This window comes from Stegastes partitus, unplaced genomic scaffold, assembly GCF_000690725.1.
Source record: "Stegastes partitus isolate 25-593 unplaced genomic scaffold, Stegastes_partitus-1.0.2 Scaffold2386, whole genome shotgun sequence".
Classification (NCBI taxonomy): Eukaryota; Metazoa; Chordata; class Actinopteri; family Pomacentridae; genus Stegastes; species Stegastes partitus.
In genome coordinates, this window is record NW_007580117.1 from 26,801 (window position 1) to 49,622 (window position 22,822).

At 39.4% G+C, this 22,822-nt stretch overlaps 1 protein-coding gene across 1 annotated transcript; it reads right to left on the reverse strand.

Annotated features, from left to right (window-relative positions):
* Positions 1 to 233: 233 nt before the first annotated feature.
* Positions 234 to 19,470, reverse strand: LOC103374885 (solute carrier family 2, facilitated glucose transporter member 1-like). Its single transcript, XM_008305038.1, has 10 exons — positions 19,459 to 19,470; positions 11,529 to 11,630; positions 9,864 to 10,024; positions 7,822 to 8,062; positions 7,055 to 7,217; positions 5,097 to 5,284; positions 3,519 to 3,623; positions 3,337 to 3,435; positions 1,697 to 1,900; positions 234 to 590 (listed from the first exon to the last, which is right to left on the reverse strand). Exons 1-10 carry the CDS (start codon positions 19,468 to 19,470, stop codon positions 234 to 236), a joined length of 1,632 nt encoding a protein of 543 aa, XP_008303260.1.
* Between the last annotated feature and the right edge of the window lie 3,352 nt (positions 19,471 to 22,822).

A 22,822-nucleotide genomic window follows, 5' to 3' on the forward strand; every position in this document is an offset into this window, starting at 1 on the left:
TAAATGAAGAGAGGGTTTAAAGGAAGGAGTCGTAGGTGTTTTCACTAAAAAATAAGATCATGAAGAGCAGTAAGCTTGACCTTTTAAAGGCAAAACCCTACAAACGGATGATGCTTCTATTCTCTTGTATGCAAAATTAACTCATTTCTCCAAGTTGGTGAGAATTTACCGTGTTTTCAAATCTCTGTGGTTCTTCCTTCATTTATAACCTCCCTCACTCTCTAAAACTTCATCTACACCTTCTCTACGCGCTCGCCAGTGCTGCTGGCCTTTTGTTCCAGAGGTGTGGTTTCGCTTGCAGCAGGTTTAGCTGCTGCTGCTGCTGCTGCTGCTGCTGCTGCTGTTGGCGGTGGAGCCTCCACCAGTGGCACCTTCTCTTTCACCGGTGAGGCGGGAAGCGTCACAGCGGTGCTGGCGGTGGCGGGAGGGTCGTCGCAGGACGAGGAGGCAGCAGGCGGGCTGCTGCCAAAGCTGCGGGCGATCTCATCGAAGGTCTTCCCTTTCGTTTCTGGCACTTTGATGAAAGTGAAGATGAAGAAGAGGAGGAGGAAGCCGGTGAAGATGAGGAAGACCCAGGCCCCGCACAAGTCCTGAGGAGAGAGAGAGGAGAAAAAATGTAATCTTTCAAAATGAGAAAGTAGCAATTTAATGGAAGTAATGTAAAGAGTTTGCACCACTGCTGGGCAAAGCTCACTTTAAACTCACTTTTCATACTTCTGGAAAGCACTAAAACTCTGAATTTGCGATATAACTATGTGATTTATAGATAAATCACTTTCTATGCTAGTAAATACTACAATAATTTCCCCTTCTACCAAAAAAATAGTCATTTTCGCTACCCTCGTACATTCTACATGTGAAAACAGTGTGGTAGAAATGGTTTCGTTTGCAGGCCGTGGTCATTAATCCTACAATTTATAAGTTCTAGTAAGGATTTTATCAGCCTTTCAATAGAAAATGACTTCCCTACACTACAGCAATTAGTGGTTTTGACCAAAGGTGGCACCAAATTTCTACAAAATAAACATAAACTTGTCTATTACAGCTTTAATAGCTTAACAAATAAATGTAGCATGACCTGTAGTCAAAATTCAAACAATCACATCTGAGGTTACACAAGTAACAAATTAAAGTTGGCATTTTCTAAAAAGCCCTCAGGTTTGTCAGCTCATATTCACATGCTATAATAACTTTCCCTTTAACCAAAAAAATGGACATTGCACTCTACCCTACTGGAGTCTACATGTGTAAAACAGTGTGGTAAAAATATGTTTGTTTGCAGGCCCAGTCATTCATCTTAAAATTCATGAGCTATTGTCGCCATTTTATCAGTTTCCAAAACTTTTTAAAATAAAAAATAACCTCCTTACACTAAAGCAATGAGTGGTTGTAACCAAAGGTGGCCAGACTCCAACTAAATGATGACACATTTCTGGATTACAGCTTTAACCACTAATAAATTCAGCATGACTTGTAGCTGCTAGTTACAAGTTGCTAGTTGTTGCAGAATCTTTCAAAATGAAAAATGATCAGTCTAATGGGATCTATTTGAAAGATTTTGCATTAAAAACGTCACAAAAGGTAAACTCTAACTAAAACCCAGCAGAACAACAAATTAGAGTTTAAAAAAAAAAAAAACAACTTGAAAAAAAGATAAGAGGAAAAGTCCAAACCAGCCCCATCACTCCTCCCTCACCTCTAGTTTGGGGAAGCTCATTCCAACCAGGAAGTTGGCTGTCCAATTGCAGCAGCCGGCTACAGCCATGGCGGCCGGGCGGGGCCCCTGGGAGAACAGCTCAGCCACAATGAACCACGGGATTGGACCAGGGCCCAACTCGAACATAGCCACAAACAACATGACAGCCAGGATGGCCACGTAGCTCATAGCAGGGACGTGCTTCTGCTCAGACGAGAGAGACAGAGAAAAACACCACACAGTGACTTGTGCCGCACATTCACCTGACTGACGGGCAGGATTTAAATGTATTCATCAGTGTCTGGTGGTTTAAACATAATCCTTCGTGCACCATAAAAAAATTATTAACATCTTAAATTCATATTTTTTTGTTATTTTACTGGATATTATCTAGAATTTAATAAAAAATAGGGAAACTCATTAAAACAAAAGTAGAAAATGTCCTTTTTTGAACACTAATATACATTATTTTTCTTTTAAATATAGGAAATAACAGTAAAAAATATTTATTTTTCTTTAGCTAATTTAAAAGAATAAAAATGGGCTGTAAAAGAACAAATCACTATTTGTAAAAATACAGGTGTTTGTTGTGGATGTTATTTACAGTTTTGGCCTATTTGTTAAATGAATATTTTTTTCAGCAATTTTACTGAATATTATCTAGAATTTAACAAAACAGGGAAACTCATTTTTTAAAAAAGTAGAAAATGTCCCTTTTTTGAACCCTAATATACTTACTTTTTCTTTTACATATAGCAGATAACAATAAAATCTTAATATGTTTTTGCTAATTTAATTGAACAAAAATGGGGTCATTTTAAAGTCACATGCTGTAAAAGAACAAATCACTATTTGTAAGAAAAAAATTGTTTGTTCTGGATTTTCTTTACAGTTTTGGCCTTTTCTTTTAGGATTCATGTATGTAAATTAATCCTTTTTTGTTATTTTAAAGTAATGATTTGTTATTTTAAATTTGTTAATTAACCGAGCAGAGAAAACAACAATACATTTTTCAAAAAATTACACTCACAAACTGTGCTTCCTTCTTACCAGATGAACCAGCAACACCTGGTGGCATCAAGACACAACTGCTATGTACTGCAAATAGCAGAATGGCTCAATGTGTGTTTTGTTGTTTGGCTAGACTTAATGGAAAATTACAGCCAGCTAAAAGGACAGATTTTTTATTTTTTATTTATTTTTAATTACAACTGCAAGAGTTGCACAGTGAATAAAAAGGTTACTGGAGCAAAAATTGCCCAGAAATTGTTTCAGAGGTTTAATCTCACATCCATATTTTTACCAAACTAACTCTAAAAAATTCACTGTACACCACCTGCCAGCACCAAATGACAGGTAGACAAAGTTAGCTCCTAGCTGGTGAATATGACGAATCTTTTAGCAGCTACATGACAGATTTTGTGTTTACAGCTTGCATCAGTTCATGCAGTTTTGCAACTTTGTTATTTATTGAAACAGTGAAACAGAGAATGACAGAACTTTTTTAAAGGATAGCGGCAACATTGACTTTGGTGGAAGTTGTTTGTTGGTATTTTTGTGTATATAATTAGTTTAAAAAAAAAAAAAAGTTTTAGGGTTGGGGAGAGAACAACAACAGGCCGTTGAGTCGCTGAACTCACCAGCAGCAGGGAGACGGTCATGAGCAGAGCGCTGACCGCCATCCCGCCCAACCCCAGCAGGTGCAGCGTCCTTCGCCCCGCCTTCTCCACCAGGAAGAGCTGCGGGACAGAGACAGGAGGGAGTGACGTGCTGCTGACTGGACGTCAACACATGCAGGAAGGAACGTGTGGCTGTCACTCACAGAAACAATGGTGAAGATGGTGTTGACGATGCCGGCCCCGATGGTGGCGTAGATGGGCTGCTTGACGCCGGCCGAGTGAAAGATCCCGGTGGAGTAGTAAAACACCTGAGAGATGCAGAGAGGATGGAGAAGAGACAGTGAGGGCTCTAATATTAAATATTTGAGAATAATATTTGTATACATATTTTAGAAGTTATTTTCTTGACTGCCTCCGGCTCTCATAAAACAGAACACAGCGCTATATCGGTGATAGAAGCTGTGCTGGTGTCAGTATAAATCAACCCAAACATCCAGGAAATATAGCTTTAATCATTTCTACGATAGCTATCTAGTGATGTTAAGCGACTCGGAAGACACCTTTCAGTTAAAAACTAGCATTCGTGGGTTTTTATCACTACAATCAGCTTTATAAACCTGCAGAAATTTAATCACCCTGAATCTACCAAACTGCACTCTGCCTCCTTTGTGTCCTACCTGGACAAAGAGCTACAGGGCAGCCTTTATATTTGCCTTGAATGAAATGTGTGTTATATTACTTTGGAATTGATGTAATTTATGCATTCAGTGTAATAAGGATGCTATACTAGTAGCTGAGATTTTATTCCGGTAAGTTGCAAAAAGAGTTTGCATGTGTTAAAAATAAAAATCATGCCTTACTTAAATTTGGCTATTTTCCTATGAAGCATTCTCATTATGCAGCGGTACACTGCTCCCAGTGCTCCTGCCACATTTGCAACGCTCCCAGAAAGTTTTGTTTTGTAAATGCATCAAGCACCATCTGTAACGAATCTCCTAAACTGTGTCAAAATGGCAACCCTTTAATTTTAATTTCCTTTTCAGGTGAGAAAGAAGTCTCAGGGATCCAAATCTAGCCAAATCTCCAAGCAGTGATTATGTTGGTGTGGTCAAAGCTGTTTTTAATGCACCGTGAGCACTCATACTTCTTCACAATGTCACAATTCAGGTCATTTGCACTCAGTGTTTTTCCTCAGACACCTCAGGATGTTACAGAAGAACTCGGTAATGATAGTCTGACTCTGGGGGATGAATATGCAGGGGACAATCCGGTGAATGTCAAAGAAGATGATGAGCATGCTCCTTCTCTTGACCTTCTTCAGTCTTGGAAAGTGCAGGTTCTTCCACTCAGGTTTGCTGTTTGGTCTCTGGATCAGAGTCAAAGATCTCATCACCAGTGATGATCCTCCACATGAAGATTGTCATATAATTTGATGTTTGAAATCAAAAATGTGCACCTGCTAGTGGTGCAGGTACCTCAAGGGATTGTTACAAATGAGGCAGGAGCACTGGAAGCAGTATATCGCTGCATAAGGGGACTACTTTAACAGGATAGCAGCTAAATTTAAAACATGTCTGGTTTATGTATTGTATTGTAAAAGCTGACGTCTGCTGATTATATTCTGGATACTTTTAAAACAAGCTGTTGTCAAGGCAACAACTCCCCTGGACTAAAATGGTCAAAAATGAACTTGAGTATAGAAGTGTATATATATATATATGTGTGTGTGTTTGGTGTGTGTGTGTGTGTGTGTGTGAGCATGCTGCCTGCTGTTGACTTACAGCGTTGATTCCAGACAGCTGCTGGGAGAGCTGCAGCATGACGGCGATGAGGAGGGGCTGACGGTACGATGCTGAGCGGAACAGCTCGGCAATAGTCACCTTCTTCTCCATGGCCATCTTGGCGCTCTCCTCCTTCATCTCCTGCAGGTCTTTACTCACATCCTCAGTGCCACGCAGACGCACCAGAGCTGTCAACAGAAAACAGACAGGACGAGTTATCTTTTGTAGTGGTGGAGCAACTCTGGTTTGGTGCACAAACATAACAGTAAAGAAAAAGTTCTTTTTTTTGGTGGTTAAGTAGAAAAAAAAAGCAAAAGAAAGCACAGAGCTTTGTTTATAAAAGCACAAAAGCATGTCATTTAACTCCTGAGCACATGTAACACTGTTCTGTTGCAGCACCAGCTCAGAATTTACTGTCATTATCAAGAAATCTGAGCTAGAGGAGCTTCAACTGTGGATCCTGAAACGCACATTTGTTTATGTTTGTGTCAGATCAGAGCTGTGAAGGAGAAGTAGGTCAAAGCCTTGGAGTCGACCCTGACAGGCTGCGTGTTGAACCGATGCCAAAACTTCTGCAATCTGTTCAAGGACTCTTCTAGCCAGGTTAAAGCTTCGTCCTAACTTACCTGATCTCACCGCTGTATATCTACTTTGCTCTTTATGTCTCTGCTTTTCTATCTTTTCTCACATTTCCTCCTCTTTTTTATTTGCAGTGCTCACTGGTGTTACTTATACTGCAAAACTGGTGGCTCTACATACAACAGATATTTAACTATTAACTAATTTCTTTACAAACTCTACTAACTCTGCATTTTTCACTCTATACTGCACATCAACTAGAAAGATATTTCACATGCTTAATATATCTTCCAACAACTTACTCCTCTGTATACTATCTCTGAGCAATACTGCGTTGATTTGTCTGATCCAGTGCGTTTTATGTTCCACACAGTCTCTCACTCCCTCTTTTTTTCTTTTTTAAATGATTTTTTCTGGCCTTTTTGCCTTTAATAATTAGGACAGTGAGGGCGCCCCCACACAGTCTCTCTTGTTTGTTTATATATCTTCTAAACACAGCCTGCGGTTCACCAGAAATTTTTTTGTCACGTTACTGTTGGTCAATTGGTCACAGTTGAGTCAGTCACGGACTGAGAAGGGTAGAATTGCTTTTTATAAGATCTGTTGCAAACACTTGATTTTTTAGAATTTTTAAATGAGACTTGTAGAATAAAGTGATTCTAACAAAACATCACAACGATTTGAAGCTTAGATTTGGTACATTTTTCCGACCAAACAGCACGTCGCAGATGAGTAGTTAAAGGACAGTTGGAAAATTTAAAGTGTGACCTGACTTTTTTTTTTTTACATTTTCTGGCTGTCATTTTGGTATTTAAAAAAAAAAAAATGTAGATATGCAGAAGGCAGTAGAAATGTCTGGAGCTGCATTTCTGAAGAAACAGTGGAAGTAGCAGTAGTTTTAACAGTAGCTGTGGTTAGTAGTAGTGATAGTAACGCAGTTCCAGTAGTTGCTAAAGTAGTATTTACACTGGTGATGGTGTTATCTGCAGATGCAGCAGATGAATACGATGAGTATTGACAGTAGCTGCACCAACAATCATATCATAATAATAAAGTAGTAACAGTCGCAATATTGTGTGTAGTTGCAGGAGTATTGCAGTCAAAATTCATTTATTGAAAATAGAACTTGTGATTTGAATGAGTAAATCTTAAAGGCTGCAATTTAGGACAAGTAATATGCAGGATGTCAGACTCAGGGTTTAAACTGTGTGTCACTGGTTATACAAAGACATGTTGTTAGATGGTATTTCATGTGGTAATACTTCATGTCCTTTAACATCTTTTACACAGTAAACATTGAACTGAAGTTTTAAAAAACAATATCACAAATCAAATCACAATCGCTGTCAGAAAAATCACAATTAGATCAAATTGCGTACCTTTGCGAGCCTGCTCCTCCTGCTTCAGGTTGATGAGCAGGAATCGGGGGCTCTCGGGGCAGAAAGGCAGCAGGATGCACTGCAGCACTGCAGGGACCACGGTGAGAGCCAGCAGCAGGGGCCACAGCTTAGCTGAACCCAGCAGAGCCTCCAGACCAAAGATCTAAACAGCAGGGGAGGCAACAGCAGGGTCACACTTACAGCAATATGGAATCAACTCTAAGGCCTGCGAGGGTTTAACTGTGTCCTGAACACTACTTGACATCCTCTGGTAGGTCATTCCCATAAAACTGGGAAGTAAAGGTGACACAGCCTTTTCTGTTCAGGTCCCTCAGTTGCAGAATTATCAGGAAACTCAACTCATTATATTAGACTTTTTATTGGTTTTATTGCTGGTTTTAATCTTTTTCATTGTATTGTATCAGTTTGCTATAATTTGTTATTCATTGTTTGCCCTTAATGCCTTTTTTCATGTTATGTGTAGCTCTTTGTAACTTGATTTGGAAATTGGTACATTAACAAAAGCCGTATTATTAGCCATCTGAAATCTGCTCGTGTCACATTTTTACACAATTTTTACAATCAGAGGATTAACAATCTGTGAGGTTTCTTAATTAATATCAACCCATCAATTTCATGTAAAACTGTATTCCCGAATTCCATAAAAAGAACTTTTGGGAGAAATTCAGTTAGTTGTTGTCGTTGCTGAGCTAATAATTTCTGAACGTCACATTTCCAGAGGGAAATTCTTTAGTAAAGCCACTGACCTGAGCGATCAGGATGCCCACTACCACGCCGAGCTGGTGCAGAGTGCCGAAAGCTCCACGGAGTGGCGTCGGCGACACCTCGCCCACATACATGGGAGTCAGGCCGGTGAACAGACCACAGAACAAGCCGATGACCAGGCGACCGGCGATCACCATCTCATAGGAGGAGCAGATGGTGGAGAAGCCCATGAGGAGGCCACCGATCACTGCCAGAGAGTTCACCAGGAACATGGAGCGACGCCTGGAAGGAGGAGGGAAAGGAACGAGAGCATCAACTGTGAACGGTTATTTCCAAACATACTAGTTTCAGTATTAATATATGTTATTCAGTAGAGCAGTGATTAGCTTCGGTGTTGTTTCTTTTTGAAAGAGAGAACAAAATAGACTGATTTGTGTAAAATTATTACTTCTAAAAGTCATAAAAAATACACATTTCTCATAAAAATAATCCCTTACTGTCTTGAAATGGCTTAGCTGTACATCTGCACTGTTACTTCCTCCAGGAATGTGCAGATCTATCAATATAAAAAATGAGTCCTTGGCTCGTTGTCCACCCATGCCTTCTCATTCACTGCATCTCGAGCACAGCAGCTCACCTTCAAGTCTGCTCCAACACTCTAAACCTACTCTTGAATGTTGTAACACTGGTATAATTCAGCTGTACATGCTGGAGCCAGAAACTAGTTCTGAAGAAAAATAATAATACAGGACGTCCCACCATGCAAGCTGACAGGAGTCAGGAAATATGGGCCATCCAGTGAAACTAAACTAAGTGTCTTAAAATACAGCAGTTTAATGCTTGAGCCAGAACAGACTTTTCATCCTGCTGCCACTCTCAAGCTAATTGGCTAATCTGTTAAAATCTTAAAATCTAAGTAAAGCCCAATAAAAGCCAAACAGATTTCCACTGTGAGCTCCTGATTGTGTTTTGATGAGGAGGTTGAAACTAAGAGGAAAACAGAGAAATGAAAGAACAACTCTGGGGAACATTAGAGCAGACTTCCAGACAGACATGTTTCATAAAGTCCATTAACAGTAATGGCTTGTGATGTCTCAGCTGAGTCACACAGGAAATACACAGAGCCGTTAACCCTCCGAACCCCAACAACCTGCCGACGGGATTGAAAGTGATGTCTTCACCAAAACGTCACCATTTATAGGCCAAAAACTATTGAAAAACTTAAAAAGGATCCATGCTGCAGTTGTGTTGGGAAACCTTAAATCTTAAAATAATAATTTTTCATCAAAATCACCCTATTCTACATGTCTGGTTTAAAAGAACTGCCAAAAAATATACAATTTGCTCTAAGCAGCTTCTGTAAAATTAAAAAAAAAAAAAAAAATCTTAAGTTCTTGGCAAAGCTGTGATACCGTGACTGTCTCAGTTGTGAACAACAGTCAGGTTACAAAAATTAATTTAGGATGAGCTGCAGGCTGTGATTAGAGGGAAAAAATATGAAAACAATTTAAAGTACAAGTACTAAAATATCTACAGTATGTACAGCCACATTTTTTTTTATTATTGTTATTGGTTGCACCTGTGGCTAGCTGGAAAAATGTAGCACCTGTTGATTTCAGGCTTTTTTCAATATTTGTCAAATAAATAATTTTAAAAAGTCTTTAGGTTTTCTTAAAAAAAAAAAAAAAAGATTTATGGCACTGTAAGTGTGTCACACGGCACAGAAGACATTTTTAAGTTCTCTCTACATCTAGTCATGGTGGTACTGTTTCCATAGAGGTGCAGGACTTTTTATTGCAGTGAAAAATAGTCCAACAGTAAGCAAAAATGTGACAGGAGCTAAAAAAAAAAAAAACATCCAGAAACTGCTCGTGGTTCAAAGGGTTAAAGGAAAAAAAAAAACACTCAAGTTAAAGAAATCCTGTTGTGATTCTCAATGCATCCAAAAAAAAAAAACAACCTAATATACCCATTGTATAGACACTACGATTGAAACAAAAAGCTTCTATTTAAAGATGACGATCGTGAGAAAAAAACAAATGTTTCAGGTTTTATTGTACAATCAGTGAATCTCACTTCCTACCTGCCAAATCGGTTGGCCATGACACCAACACTGAAGGAGCCCACCATGCCGCCCACACTAAAGATGGCAACAGCAACACTCCAGACAATGGTCTGGACCCCTGAACTGATGGGCACACCATAACGCTCCATCCAGGTGTCATTGAAGAAGGATCGCAGTTTCTGAGATGGAGGACAGGGAAGAAAATGATGAGTATTGGAGTGTTGCCCAGAACTTTAAAAGGAATTGCTTTGGAAAATACCCTTATATTTCTTTCTGGGAGTTAGAGAAGAAGATAGATAGCACTCTCATTGGGTAAATTTAATGTAGTGATAGAACCAGAAAAGGATGTTTCTACCTTAATATAAACACTCAAAGTAAGAGGAAACAGCTAGTCGGACTAAACATTCACATTTGACTCACCCCATAACCACAAATATGTAGCTTTAAGTGCACAAACTAAACATATGAGACACAGACTGGCATTAAAGAGCTTAAAGAAACTAGCTGTTCCCAACTGCTTCAGGTCCTTATTGCAAAGTTTGGCTAAATCACACTTACTGGACAGATATGATACCAAAATATACACTCAGCATACTGTATCCAGCTCTGTTTCCAACTGGTGTTTGCATTTTTATGTCTATCACTTTATTGCAGCACAAAACAAACAGGTTGTGGCTTTTATTTCTCGACTAATTTAAAATAAGAAAATCTGAAAAGCTTCACATGATTCACACCTGGATTTATACTAAAATAATCCAGTTTAAATCTGAACACATTGAAGATTTTTATCTATTTAAATCTACAATATCTATTATCATTCTATTATAAATCTAAAAAAAGTCCTGCACTACAGCTGGTTCTCCTGTCTGAGTCACAAGAGATAAGTCCGATTAAATTATAGTGTGAAGTATAGTTGCTTCTCTATAAACAGGCATTTAGGGATCAAGCAATAAGAGCAAAACTGTAAACTCCAAAACAGCCATAAAGCGAGCACTTTGCTGAGTTCCCACCGTTCATCTGTTAGCTTTTGGTTTGTTTTAATGTCATAACAACCCGACAAGGCTGTTAAAGGTCAGATACCTGTGGTGCCACATCACAGGATTAGCAGGTTTTTACCTTTACAGTCATTTGTTGTTACCATTTGAAGATGCTACGAAGCGAAGCAGGGCTGCAACTAGTGACTATTTGACTGATGGGTCAATTAGTTTCTGGATTAAACTTCTGGAACCCAAAATCCACTGACAGCTTTGAAAGGCATGTTTCTTTAAAAATGACACCATTTCTCAGCCATAAACTGTGAAAACAGGAAGAATTATCAGACTCTCAACTCCCTGACGCTGCTCTGTTGGAAAACGTAGCCAAACCGAAGCTTAACATTGTGACATTTTACCAAAATCACTTTATTCTAAATGGTTTATTTTTTTTAAAATGTGCCCCAATAGTTATTATTAGCACTACATTCTGTTCAATATATTTTTTTAAAAATCCACACTTTCAGTTTTCTATCATAGAAGAGGAAAGAAAACAGAAAATATTCACATTTAAGAAGCAATCAGAGAATTACTCGATTCATTGAATGTTAATATATCATTACATAGATGTGTAATTGATTAATTGTTGCAGCCTTTGTGCAAAGACTCTACATCTCGACCCCACATACAGAACAAACTAACGTGAACCAACCTGCTCTGGAGCATTGATGACTCCCGTGTTGTAACCGAACTGCAGAGAGCCGATGACGGCGGTGGACAGAGAGAACAGGAGGTAACCTGTTACCTGCTTTTCCTGGAGGGAGAGAGAAAGGAAAGTACAGGAGGAAGAGTGGAGAAAGCAAAGAGCAAATGGAGATGAGTGTGTGGAGGTAAGGTAGGGTGGAGGCAAGAGAAGAAGAGAGAAAAGCATCACAAATATGAAACTGGAGATCATAATGGGATCTAAAATCAGTACAGCAGACGAACAGATGTGATAAAACTGCGACGCTGACACCAGACAGCTCAGGGACACGCAAACACATGAACAATAACAGCAGACATCAAACACTGAACTCGTGTTCACCCACACACGACATTACTCATCATATTTGTACTCCATTTACTCCACCTGCTACTCTTAGAGCTCTCTGTTCTATTTTTGTTGTTATTTCTAAAGTCAAGTACAAAACTAAGTCGAAAATGAAACATACAACAATGAAGACAGAGGGATACAAAATGTTTGCAAATGTACTATATGTGTCTACAATATCAGAGTCGTATCTGTGCGGAGCAACATCTTTAATGTTGATAATCAGCCAATTGCAAAGCCGTCTTCCTGCTCCTGCAGCAGAGCTGGGCCCCATGATGCCAACAATTTATCTCTTTAATGAAATCAGGGTGTGCGATAGTGGAGCTGCTGTCATTACAATCAGATTATAGAACGTCTGACCCTCGTCCATCCTCATTCATGTTCGTAGGAAAAAAACGTCGAATTGTGCTTTCATAACTTAAACATTAATCGAAACATTTGTTGATTGTTGATCGGAGCAGGCTCCTTCTTCTCGAATTTCAATCTTTTTTTTCAAATCTGCTGATCAACTGAAAAACAAAACAAAAAACACACACACTCTACTGAGGAAGACGTGGAGATATTGTTGAAAGTTATACTTGTGGGTAGACTTGAATGAAGCTTTTATTTGTTTTTATTCTAATCACTATTGATGTCCTGATACATGATTTTACCACCTTGGCCTCCATCAGGTTTTGCATAGTTAAAGGTGTGGCCAATTCTTTGCTCATTTTTAGATTAGCAGGGTCAAAAGGCTGTTTTGGTAACCTAGTCTGATGACGCCAAAACTGAGCTTTTTGGTGATCAGACTAGATGCAGCAAACACTCCACATCGCTGCAAACACAGCACCCGTATCTGTAAAGCACGGTGGTGGCATCATCATAATGTGGGAATGTTTCCTGGCAGTAAACCCTGAAAGGCTCGTAAATGGAGAGGGTAAAACGGATGCAGCAAAGTACTGGAAAACACTGGAGGACAACCTGATACAGTCTGCAGGAAAACTGCGACTTGGGAGAAGATTTGTTTTCCAGCAAGACAATGAGCCAAAGTTTTCAGCCAAAGCTACACAATAATTACTTAAACAAGGTGAATGTTCTGGAGTTGTTGAGTCAGACCAACTGAGAATTTGTGTCTGGACTTGAAAAGGGCTGTTGACTCACAATCCCTATACAACTTGAGCAGAATGGCAAAGACGAATTGTATATATTTGCAGTGTCCAGATGTGCAAGGCTGATTGAAACCTATTCACAGAGGGTCAGTGCTGTAGTTGTGGCCAAAGGTGTGTTGATTAAATCACTTGTTTTACATTATATATTTTATTTTTTAAAAATTACATTGCATAAATGAATCTTTTTGTTGGAATTCTTGTCAAAAAAAGTCAAATTATATTGACCATTATTCAATGAGGAAAAGCAATAGAAGGAAGAAAACTCAAAAGAATAGTTTCTATAGGCAGAGGTCAATAAAGGTCAACTTTATCAAACATCTCTATACCTCTGTTGAACTTTGAATAATCGATCCCACACACGAGATTCGGGTCAAGCTGGGTCACAGTAGCAGAAATTAGGCCACTGTGTCTTTGTTTGTGCTGATGTTGGTAATTCAGTCACACAGTCAGGAATAAAGAGACTCGGTGCTGACGGGGCAGAACCAACTGCTGTTATATGAGACAGTATGGAGACGTATCCCGGCCTCAGGTGATCCACTGCCCTTGGCACAACAATATCACAGCGAGGTCAGGAAATATTAGCGTACACCGCATTTCTCATTTTAGTCAGGGGGGGCGTCGGCCAAAAGAGGACCAATCAGAGGAAGAGTTAGAAGCAGGTAGAGGAAGTGATTTAAAGGTCAAATTGTGCAGCAGGATGATTGGAAGCTGCTCGGGGTATTTCTTTCACGTGTGAAGCAGATTGAGCAGTGGTAGCACAACTCAGTGAGGACGATCAGCTGTGTTGTAGTGACTGCGTGCAAAATAATCTTACAGCACGTTTCTTTTCATTTGATTTTTTTTGACACTGAACTAATGAGCCACAAGATGAACCGTGATGCCTCTGAAGTAAGTGATAACGCTGGTGTATGAAAAAAACAGCAGCGTTCTTCACCTCTCGTTTGGCAGGGAATCATTGGAGAGCAAGGGGGTTACAGCTCATGGCCATTATGGATGGATTAACCTTTGCCTCTATTGACCCCCTGCTCCTCACACCCTCTGTCTGAGGTGCAATATTAGTGTGACTAAAGAGAGATTCATTTATTCACCATGTAAGCACAAAACAGAGGTAGATATAAGTCTTAGAACCTTTGAACACAGGCCTCACTTTAGTGGCTTTCTCAAATCTGCTAATATTATGCTTTAATGGTGCTTTTTCTGTGACACATTTCTATTTAAAGAGCCCGTATTCTGCACATATACAGGTGCATCATTTTGTTCGTGGGCCTACTAAAGCATTTTTTCTGTAGTAGGGAATAACTGTCATTGGTGTGGACTTGTAAATTTGCAGATCTTTCACGTGCATAAAAAAAGCTACATAACACACTGGAAAAAAAAGGAGGAATCAAAAAGCAGAATACAGGATTTTAAGATGATAAAACACAAGCTGGACAAAGGCCTCAGGGAAAATTATTTTATTTCACCTGAGTAGTACACCAACTCTGCTGCTAATGCATGTTTTTATGGTATTTATATATATATATTTTAAAATGGCATAAAAGAAGCATACCAGTCAGTCGAAAGCAGTTTTTTTTTTTGCTTATAACAGCAGCAAATTTGGTTGCATTTATCATTTTATACGCAAAACATTTTGAAAAATCAGTTTAATCTTTGAACTCAGTTTAATAGCAAAGATATGTTTTAAGAGGAAATGATACTTACAGTTAACCTATTCATTTTTCCTTCTTTTGAGCAGCTATGTTTTATGTCTTCAGTTCTCCCTGAAATACTTTTGCTCTTCAGTATTAGTTTGTATCACAACTACAATCAAAAACCTGTGCTATAGTATCTACAGTGCATTTAGTGCTTAGTGTATGTATGTGTGCTTCAGTGTTAAGTACTTGGAATGCATGTACAGTAGTAACATGACATGACTGAGTAAGCATTTAGAAACTTTATTATGGTGTAAATTTGTTCTTAAATTTGTAAAATGACCAGTCAATAACCCACAAAGGCAAAGGAAAACATGTTTCTGGATTTTTTTTTTGCAAATTTATTAGGAATCTACAAATTTGTGAATTTACAAAGAATGTATATGGAATTTAGGCACAGTTTCTACTTAATCATACTGTATACCTGAAATGAAGTGAAGAGCAATCGGGGAAAATTAGAGGTGACCCGCACACTGAATATTTCATGCTCACAAAAATTTCATGAGGCAGTTTCCCAACCGTCACGATCAAAAATAAAGTCCATCCAGTCCCGCAGCTGGTCAAACCCACCAATCTCCACTATGTTTGCTTTGGACAAATATTTCTCCCAGGTCTTTGTGATTCAGTTTTTGTTCAATAAAGCCTTTTTAAGCCAATATGTTTGCATTCCTTTCTTGGCTCTAGAGGTTAATGACATTTGCCCTTTGCCTTTTAACAGTTTTCCTCCTTCATTTGCATAAGTTCCCTGAGGATTTCGGTGACATTTCAGAGTGATGTGAAAGCCACGCATCTCTTTAAATGGACAGGGATTTGATTGTCCTTGCTGTGGACACCTGCTAGATAATTCATTATCTTTTACACAATATTTACAATAACATTTTTAACATCTGCAGACATGTGATGACTCTGCATGTGTTAGATCATCTACATGTTATTTGTGTGGAATTATGCAGCAGAGGTGGATGTTTTTCTCTTTATTTCCTCTAAAGAAGTCTCAATTGGGATTTATATATCTATAAATATCTTTATAATACAAATTTGATTGCATTTTATTTATATAAAAAAGAAATATGGTTGAAGTGCTGATGTTCTGTGCTTACATGAGAATACAATAAACCTATAGACAATATTGTCAGTGTTGCCACAATAGCGTCTAAGCTTATGATAATACCACCACCATGCCATATTTCAAGTGACTATCAACACTTAGATTTTATTTTTTAATGGTCAAATACAGAGGGACATTATCATAAAACTCACGAAAGGGGTTAATATGCAGCTCATGCAACTGTGAATTGCAGAAGGAAGTATCAAGGGCTGTGGAATATACAGATATTCTTCAGTATTTTCCCTTACAAAAAACAAAAACAAAAAAACAAACAGACAAAAAACAACAACAACAAATCAAACAAACAAAAAAACAGGCTGCTGTTTAGTTTCCACTGTAGCAGTTCAGTATTGCACCTCTACAAGATTTGGAAGTTGTCAGTGACAAATCAACAAAACTGATGCAGTAAAGGCTGACCTATCTGAGATTTTTAAAAATGAGAAATCATTATCTAATAACTGCATTCACAAACTGAGCAGAACTCGATATATTTTATCTGTGAATTCAACAAACTGGACCTTGAACTGAAAGGTTGGATTCCTAGCTGACATTAAGGTGAGAAAGGTTCATAACTGAAGTTGTACAACACTGAGTTGCAATAAAGCTACTATTTTGAAAACCTGAAATGATTTTCTATGTGCAAAGCGTTTGGGAATAGAACGTTTTGAACGGAGAGAAACTGCATCCTCATCTGTCTGAAATAATCAGCATCACGTAAGTTAATTAACAGACAGAGGCAAAGAGAAAAGAGCCTCGAGTCGCACATAAGAGCCAGATTAAACGCGGTGTGGTGTCTCACAACACTGCAAACAACTCTCAACAGTCCCACAAAGCACACACACCTCTTGCTATATTTACCACAAAGTTCACCTTCCTCTTTCTCTCTGTCTCCCTCATCGCCTGTGTCCGTCTCACTTTTTTTTTTGTCAAGTCACGGTGACTCAGGAGAAATTGTAGGTCACATGACAAAACCCAAACTGTCTCAGATGGGGATCAATACAAAGGTCAGATATCAGGACAGCTGCTTTTTGGCAACATTTTGACATTTATGATCAAAAAAATGTAAATACTGTACTTTAGTTCAATGACAGATCCTTTGTTCTAATCGCTGAAATCTTAATCTTACGCATGTTTGATACTGTCTTTTCAAATGTGAACACTGTCGAACGATTCAGCTCAATTTGACTGGATTTTGAGTATTTTGTGCTCATTTCTGCAATTTTGTTTGTACAAATCTTGGAAAAACTGGTGACAGCGTTTCATGAGGAAAATATCATAATTAGTCTAGTGAAAACAGTCTGGATAAGAAACTCCTGCGTTGGTAGCAGCCTGTTGCAGCACACATATTTGCTGAACAGATGCCGTGTTACTATGGCAACCGGTGTCCTGAGGGCAGCATCTGATCACATTGTCCTACAATGCACAAATCCATCCTGATTCATCGCGCGATTGCAGATTTAACAAAACAAAGCTGATTTTTTTTTCTTTCCACAAATGGAGACAGTCACAACAGTCCCTCACCGACACATAATTTAAACTACTGTAGGACGTCGTATTTAACTCTCACTAAAGTGTTCGTTGCCTCGTTTCAAACAAAATGTCTGCATTTGTTTGTCTTGAGCCTCCATCTTTCCATTCATCCAAGAGTGTCCATGTCCCCGCCTCGCCCCCCTCCCTCTCCTTCCCTTATCTCCATGGCGACGGCCTGGAGGTGACAGTTTTATTGACACAGGCTGAAAGTAACCACAGAGCCTCATAAACTGAACTAACACTTCTGATGATTACACTGCAGCAATCGCCACAACATTAAAACCACCAACAGTAAACTACACTGATCGTCTTACTACAGTGTTCTGCTGGGAAATCTCAGCTCCTGCCTACATGTGGACATTTCTTTGCTGCCCACTTAAACTCCCTGATGGCAGGAGGGAGACCGACACGACACCAGACAGGCGATTTTTTTAATGTTGTGGCTGATCGTCGACACACACTGACCTACATCTGCGCCGAGCCAGTTGACACCGTTTTTTCCCTGGAAGAGTCAATCAACTCAACTTTTGAGTGAAAGCAGGAAAAGGGTAAATGCATCGAACTGCTTTCAGGAGTGACTTCAATAACATTATGGCTTGTTTTCCTGTGCGTGAGGGTCTCACAGCTTTGGGGTTGTATATTGACAAGCAGGTCAATATCTGCTGTTAGAAATCAGAGCACAATGGAGCAGAAGGAGGATGCTAGGGCTGTGCAGGGACACACAACTACACGTAAGTGTATAATTAGATTAGTTGCTAAATGTGTGACAACATACTGAGACCGTCTGGGGTCAAAGGGCACAGTGTTGATCTTATTTAACAATGAGTTTTCACTATGTGTCGCCTTTAGCAACAAACTTGTCTTGCTTTTATTTTCTTGTAGAAATAACCAACTGAATTCAGACAACATGTAGGATATGTTCAACAATTTTACCCCCAAATTGTTAAATCAAACAAGGCTGGAAGTTCAGCTAAAACTATAAAAATGTGTCTATTTTGCATTATTTGTAGCAATTAACAGTTTTTCTTTATTTCTTTGTGTCAAGCTTGGACAAAAGTATAGCTTAAACTTTGAAAAGTCTTTAGCATTTTCCACATATTTTTCTTGGGATTGTCTACATGTAGTTACTGATTTCTTCTCTGGTGATGTATGGTGTTACTCTGTATTAATGTATTTCAGGTGCTGCATGTATTTTGTAAAAACAAAACAACAAACAAACAAAACACTCCACAGTTTACTTTCCTGCCTGCTGGAGCCACATTTGTTGCACCTGCTTCATTTCTTTTTCTACTCTGGTTAATGATTTCCTTCATTTCCCAGAGGTCCTCTGCACTGATCCCTCAGGATGAGTGTGAAGACATTGCATCAATACGTATACGTGCAGAGGGACATGCACAATGAGTGAAAAGACAAGTGTGTTTCAAAAGGCACCTTATGGCTTTTTTATTTTAAACCACAGCTGCAAAAGCTAGAAACTGTACCGACAAACACTTGTGAATACTTCCTAGTTTGCAAACACCTACATGGGATGAAATTTCATGTATTTGGTGAGAAGAAATAGATTGAATGCCAGTGTTTCTTTTTTTTTTTTGAACTCACACCATTGCCTAAAAGAAATATAAAAACAAAAATACCCCCCAAATTGAACACTCACAGTCTGTTTCTGTCCCTTATTGTGAAAATATCTTCATAAATATATAAACCAAAGTCACACAGATGCAACATGTTCATTTCCTCGCTCACACAGTTAGTCATTCATTACGACTGAGCACAGACCCACACAGCATCAGAAATGGCTGCATGTTCGCTGCAAACCCTCAGAAATACACATCATGTTCCACAACACACATCTGCCCTGCTCATGTGTGACTCACAGAGATATTATGGTATGCATACAGGACTAAACCGCCCACACAGCTCAGCTCAGACACAGACTTTAGATGGAAACACTCCTCACACATCAAGCTGCACAACTTGTTGCAACCGTCATTCAGCTGTTTTAATGGATTTCATTCAAAAAAAAAAAAATGGATGTAGGTCACAACGGAAATAGTAAATAAATAAAAACCACTCACTTGTCCCTCCATGTTCTGCAGTCTAGTTTGGTGAGAGGAGACGATCTGGCAGCTTCAGGTGATGGTTAAAGCTTCGCAGGACCCGCCCGCCGGCGCCGAAAGCTGCGGGAAAAGGAACACACCTCGTTAGGCGCTGTCCGTGGTACCGAGCCGGCTCAGCGGGCAGGACACGACCGCGTCCCCTGCGCTCCCATCACCGAACCAGACGCCCGCACCCAATGTCACGCGTTTCACAGCGCACATTTGAAGCTAAGAAGTAGATGAAATCACCAAAACGTTCACCTCTGGAGGCTGCTGTCGGTCAAACTGGAGGAGGGAGGTGTTTTTTTTTCCAAAATGATGCACAAATCTGCGCACATTAACGGACACTCACCTGTCGTGACTTCGGAGGGCGCACAAAGAAAACCTTCCTGCAGAGGTCGGGGATTTTTTTTTTTTCGCAGGAGAGCCTCCCTCCTTTTCTTATAGAATCATCCGGGAGCAGCGAGGAGAACCGCACGTACCCGCACGCACTTGTTTTTATTTTTTATTTCTTCCTCCACCAATGAAAGCCGGGGGACGCTGGGATGCCGTGACGTGACTCCGCCCCTCCGGTTTCTACGCGCACAAACCCATGACCGTCGTGCATCATCGCCGCATCATCGCGTCCCGTGAGGCAAAGGCGGCGTCTGTGTCCTATTATGGTCGCATCCTTTATTCGGTTACTTGGTCAGCTCGGTTGACTTAACAGTGAACGCATGCGCAGACGGAGGGGTGGATGGGTGGATCGTGAACACCCCTCGCGCCCTCAGTTCCTCCTCGCCTTCCCATGATGCCTCTCGATGGCGACCTTGACAGAAGCCGCCGGGTGACTGATGCTGCGGATGCTGATGCAACGCGGCCCGTTACTGGGGCAACGGAGGATGCTCCAGAGATGACTGCACACAGTTTGAAAGTAGATCACGTTTCTAATGAATGCACACACTGCAGTTCTCTCAGTCTGATGATTTCCTCGTGACAAACACAGAAAAAAAAAAAAAAAAGTCAGATGATTCTACGTCAGGCAGGTTTGGGTAAAAGGATGATGCAAAGATTTTAACGTGTTTCTAATCCACCTCAGTGAAAAACTCTGCAGTGTGACTCAAACTGCTGCCTCACTGCAGCACTATGTCCAGTGACTGAAAGCTCCAGAAACAGCCAGAGGCCTAATGGAGATTGTTTTCTTCCATTTCTGAGGTCATAAATAAAGGCGTCATTTCAGGATTTGCAGTCAACATGTCCTTGAAGTGCCCAGAGGCAACCACAGCAACTTCATGAACTCTGTGCTGAGATGGTTTTCTCAAATTCCGCTCCTATGCTTTGTATCTTACATGGTCCCTCTTGAGCTAATTGCACCTCTTTTTGTTTCTGTTTTCTTCTGACATATACTCATTTGCACCAAAGATTCAATTGCCACACAAAAAGAACAAAGTTAATTTACATGTGAAGTAAAATGACATCAAACCATGTAAGGTTAAAATTCCATTGCACAAATTTTCAAATAGATAAAAACAGTTGAATTTCTCAAATAGGATAAGTTAGAAACAATTACATATTCAGAAATTTGTGCCACAAGAAACGGAATTTAAATAATTTATAACTGAATCTGAATTGCTCAACTTGAATAATTTTACAAAAACACTTTGAACTGGTTTGTCATCAATTGAATTACAATGTATTCCATTTAAACCAAATTGCAATAAGCTTAAAACCTAACGTCCATCCATCCATCCATCCATTATCTATACACCGCTTAATCCTCATTTGGGTTGCAGGGGGGCTGGAGCCTATCCCAGCCGACTTAGGGCGAAGGCAGGGGACACCCTGGACAGGTCGCCAGTCTATCGCAGGGCCACACTTAGAGACAGACAACCAAGCACACTCACATTCACACCTACGGACAATTTAGAATCACCAATTAACCTCAACATGTTTTTGGACTGTGTGGGAGGAAGCCGGAGAACCCAGAGAGAACCCACGCTGCACGGGGAGAACATGCAAACTCCACGCAGAAAGATCCCGGGTGCCCCCACCGGGATGCGAACCAGCGACCTTCTTGCTGTGAGGCAACAGTGCTAATCAACTGCGCTGAAAACCTAGCGTAATATTTTGAAATTGAATTCAGTCGCTTTGAAGCTGCTTTTGTTGCTCACTGAAAATTCAACTCTCTGCATTCAGTTGAATTGTCACAGTTCAAATTCAGTTCTTAAAATCACCATTCAAATTAAAATTTCTGCCCATAAAATGAACAGAAGAGGATGTGTTGGTTCTGTAAAATGTATTTCTTAAATGAAAGATATCTTGTACAGTTACAGAAGTTTGAATGTTGAATGTGTTTTCATCAATGTATATCAATAAGGATGGTAATCTGTCAATAGGTTATTGTTGTATATATATCATTAAAATTATATCAATCTTATGTAATGATATAGACTATAAATCTAATTTCATTGTTTTTAATGTTAACTATATTTAAAACTGAAAAGTACAAAGTATTCATGTAAAACTAAAGCTAGAAAATGCATTTTATTTTGGAAAACTACTCTTTTTTTTGTGAGATTGTTATTTTATTCTTTATACAGTGTACAGCGTGTCATGCCTATCTGTCTAGGAAGGAGGATTCCTTCTCTCTAGAGTTCTCCTCCATGTGTTATCTATTTTTTTTTGCTGAATAAATTAAACAGACGACTTTTCATGGTAACATTTTTCCTAAAGTTTCACTCTATTGTGTCCATTCTGTTGTAGAGATGCTGTGTGTTGGAGCAACAGATCTTTACTCCCCTATTTTAAAGTGAATAGAGAAAAATTCAATAATACATTTCTATATGTATTCATTATATACCATCAAGAGCTGCATTATGTCTTGTCTGGCTGCCAGTGTGAATAAAGCTGGCTTTAACCCCTTTCTGATTAGAATAACAGATTAATATTTAATATATCTTACAATATATGGACCATGTAGACTGTGGGCAACAAATCGATTTGGTTCATTCTCTTTATGTACGTTTGTTCGTGGCTGCTGTTCAGGATCATTTTCAATGGCGTACACTGTGATAGCGCTTTACAATGTGTTTTTCATTCACACATCCACACAAACATTCCCAAAGCGCAGCTACCATGGCATCAACCTGGAGGTTCAGTTTTTTGCCCGAGGACTTTACATTTCGACAGGATGGGAACATAGACCAACCCACCGGTCCTGCTATTAGCAGACAATCCACTCGACCACCTGAGCTACAGCCACCCTGAAATCAAGAACTCATAATAAGAATAATTACTCAAGTCATTATAAAAGATAAAACAGATAAAATAAGTAAGAACTAAATCAGGACAGGTACAGCATGGA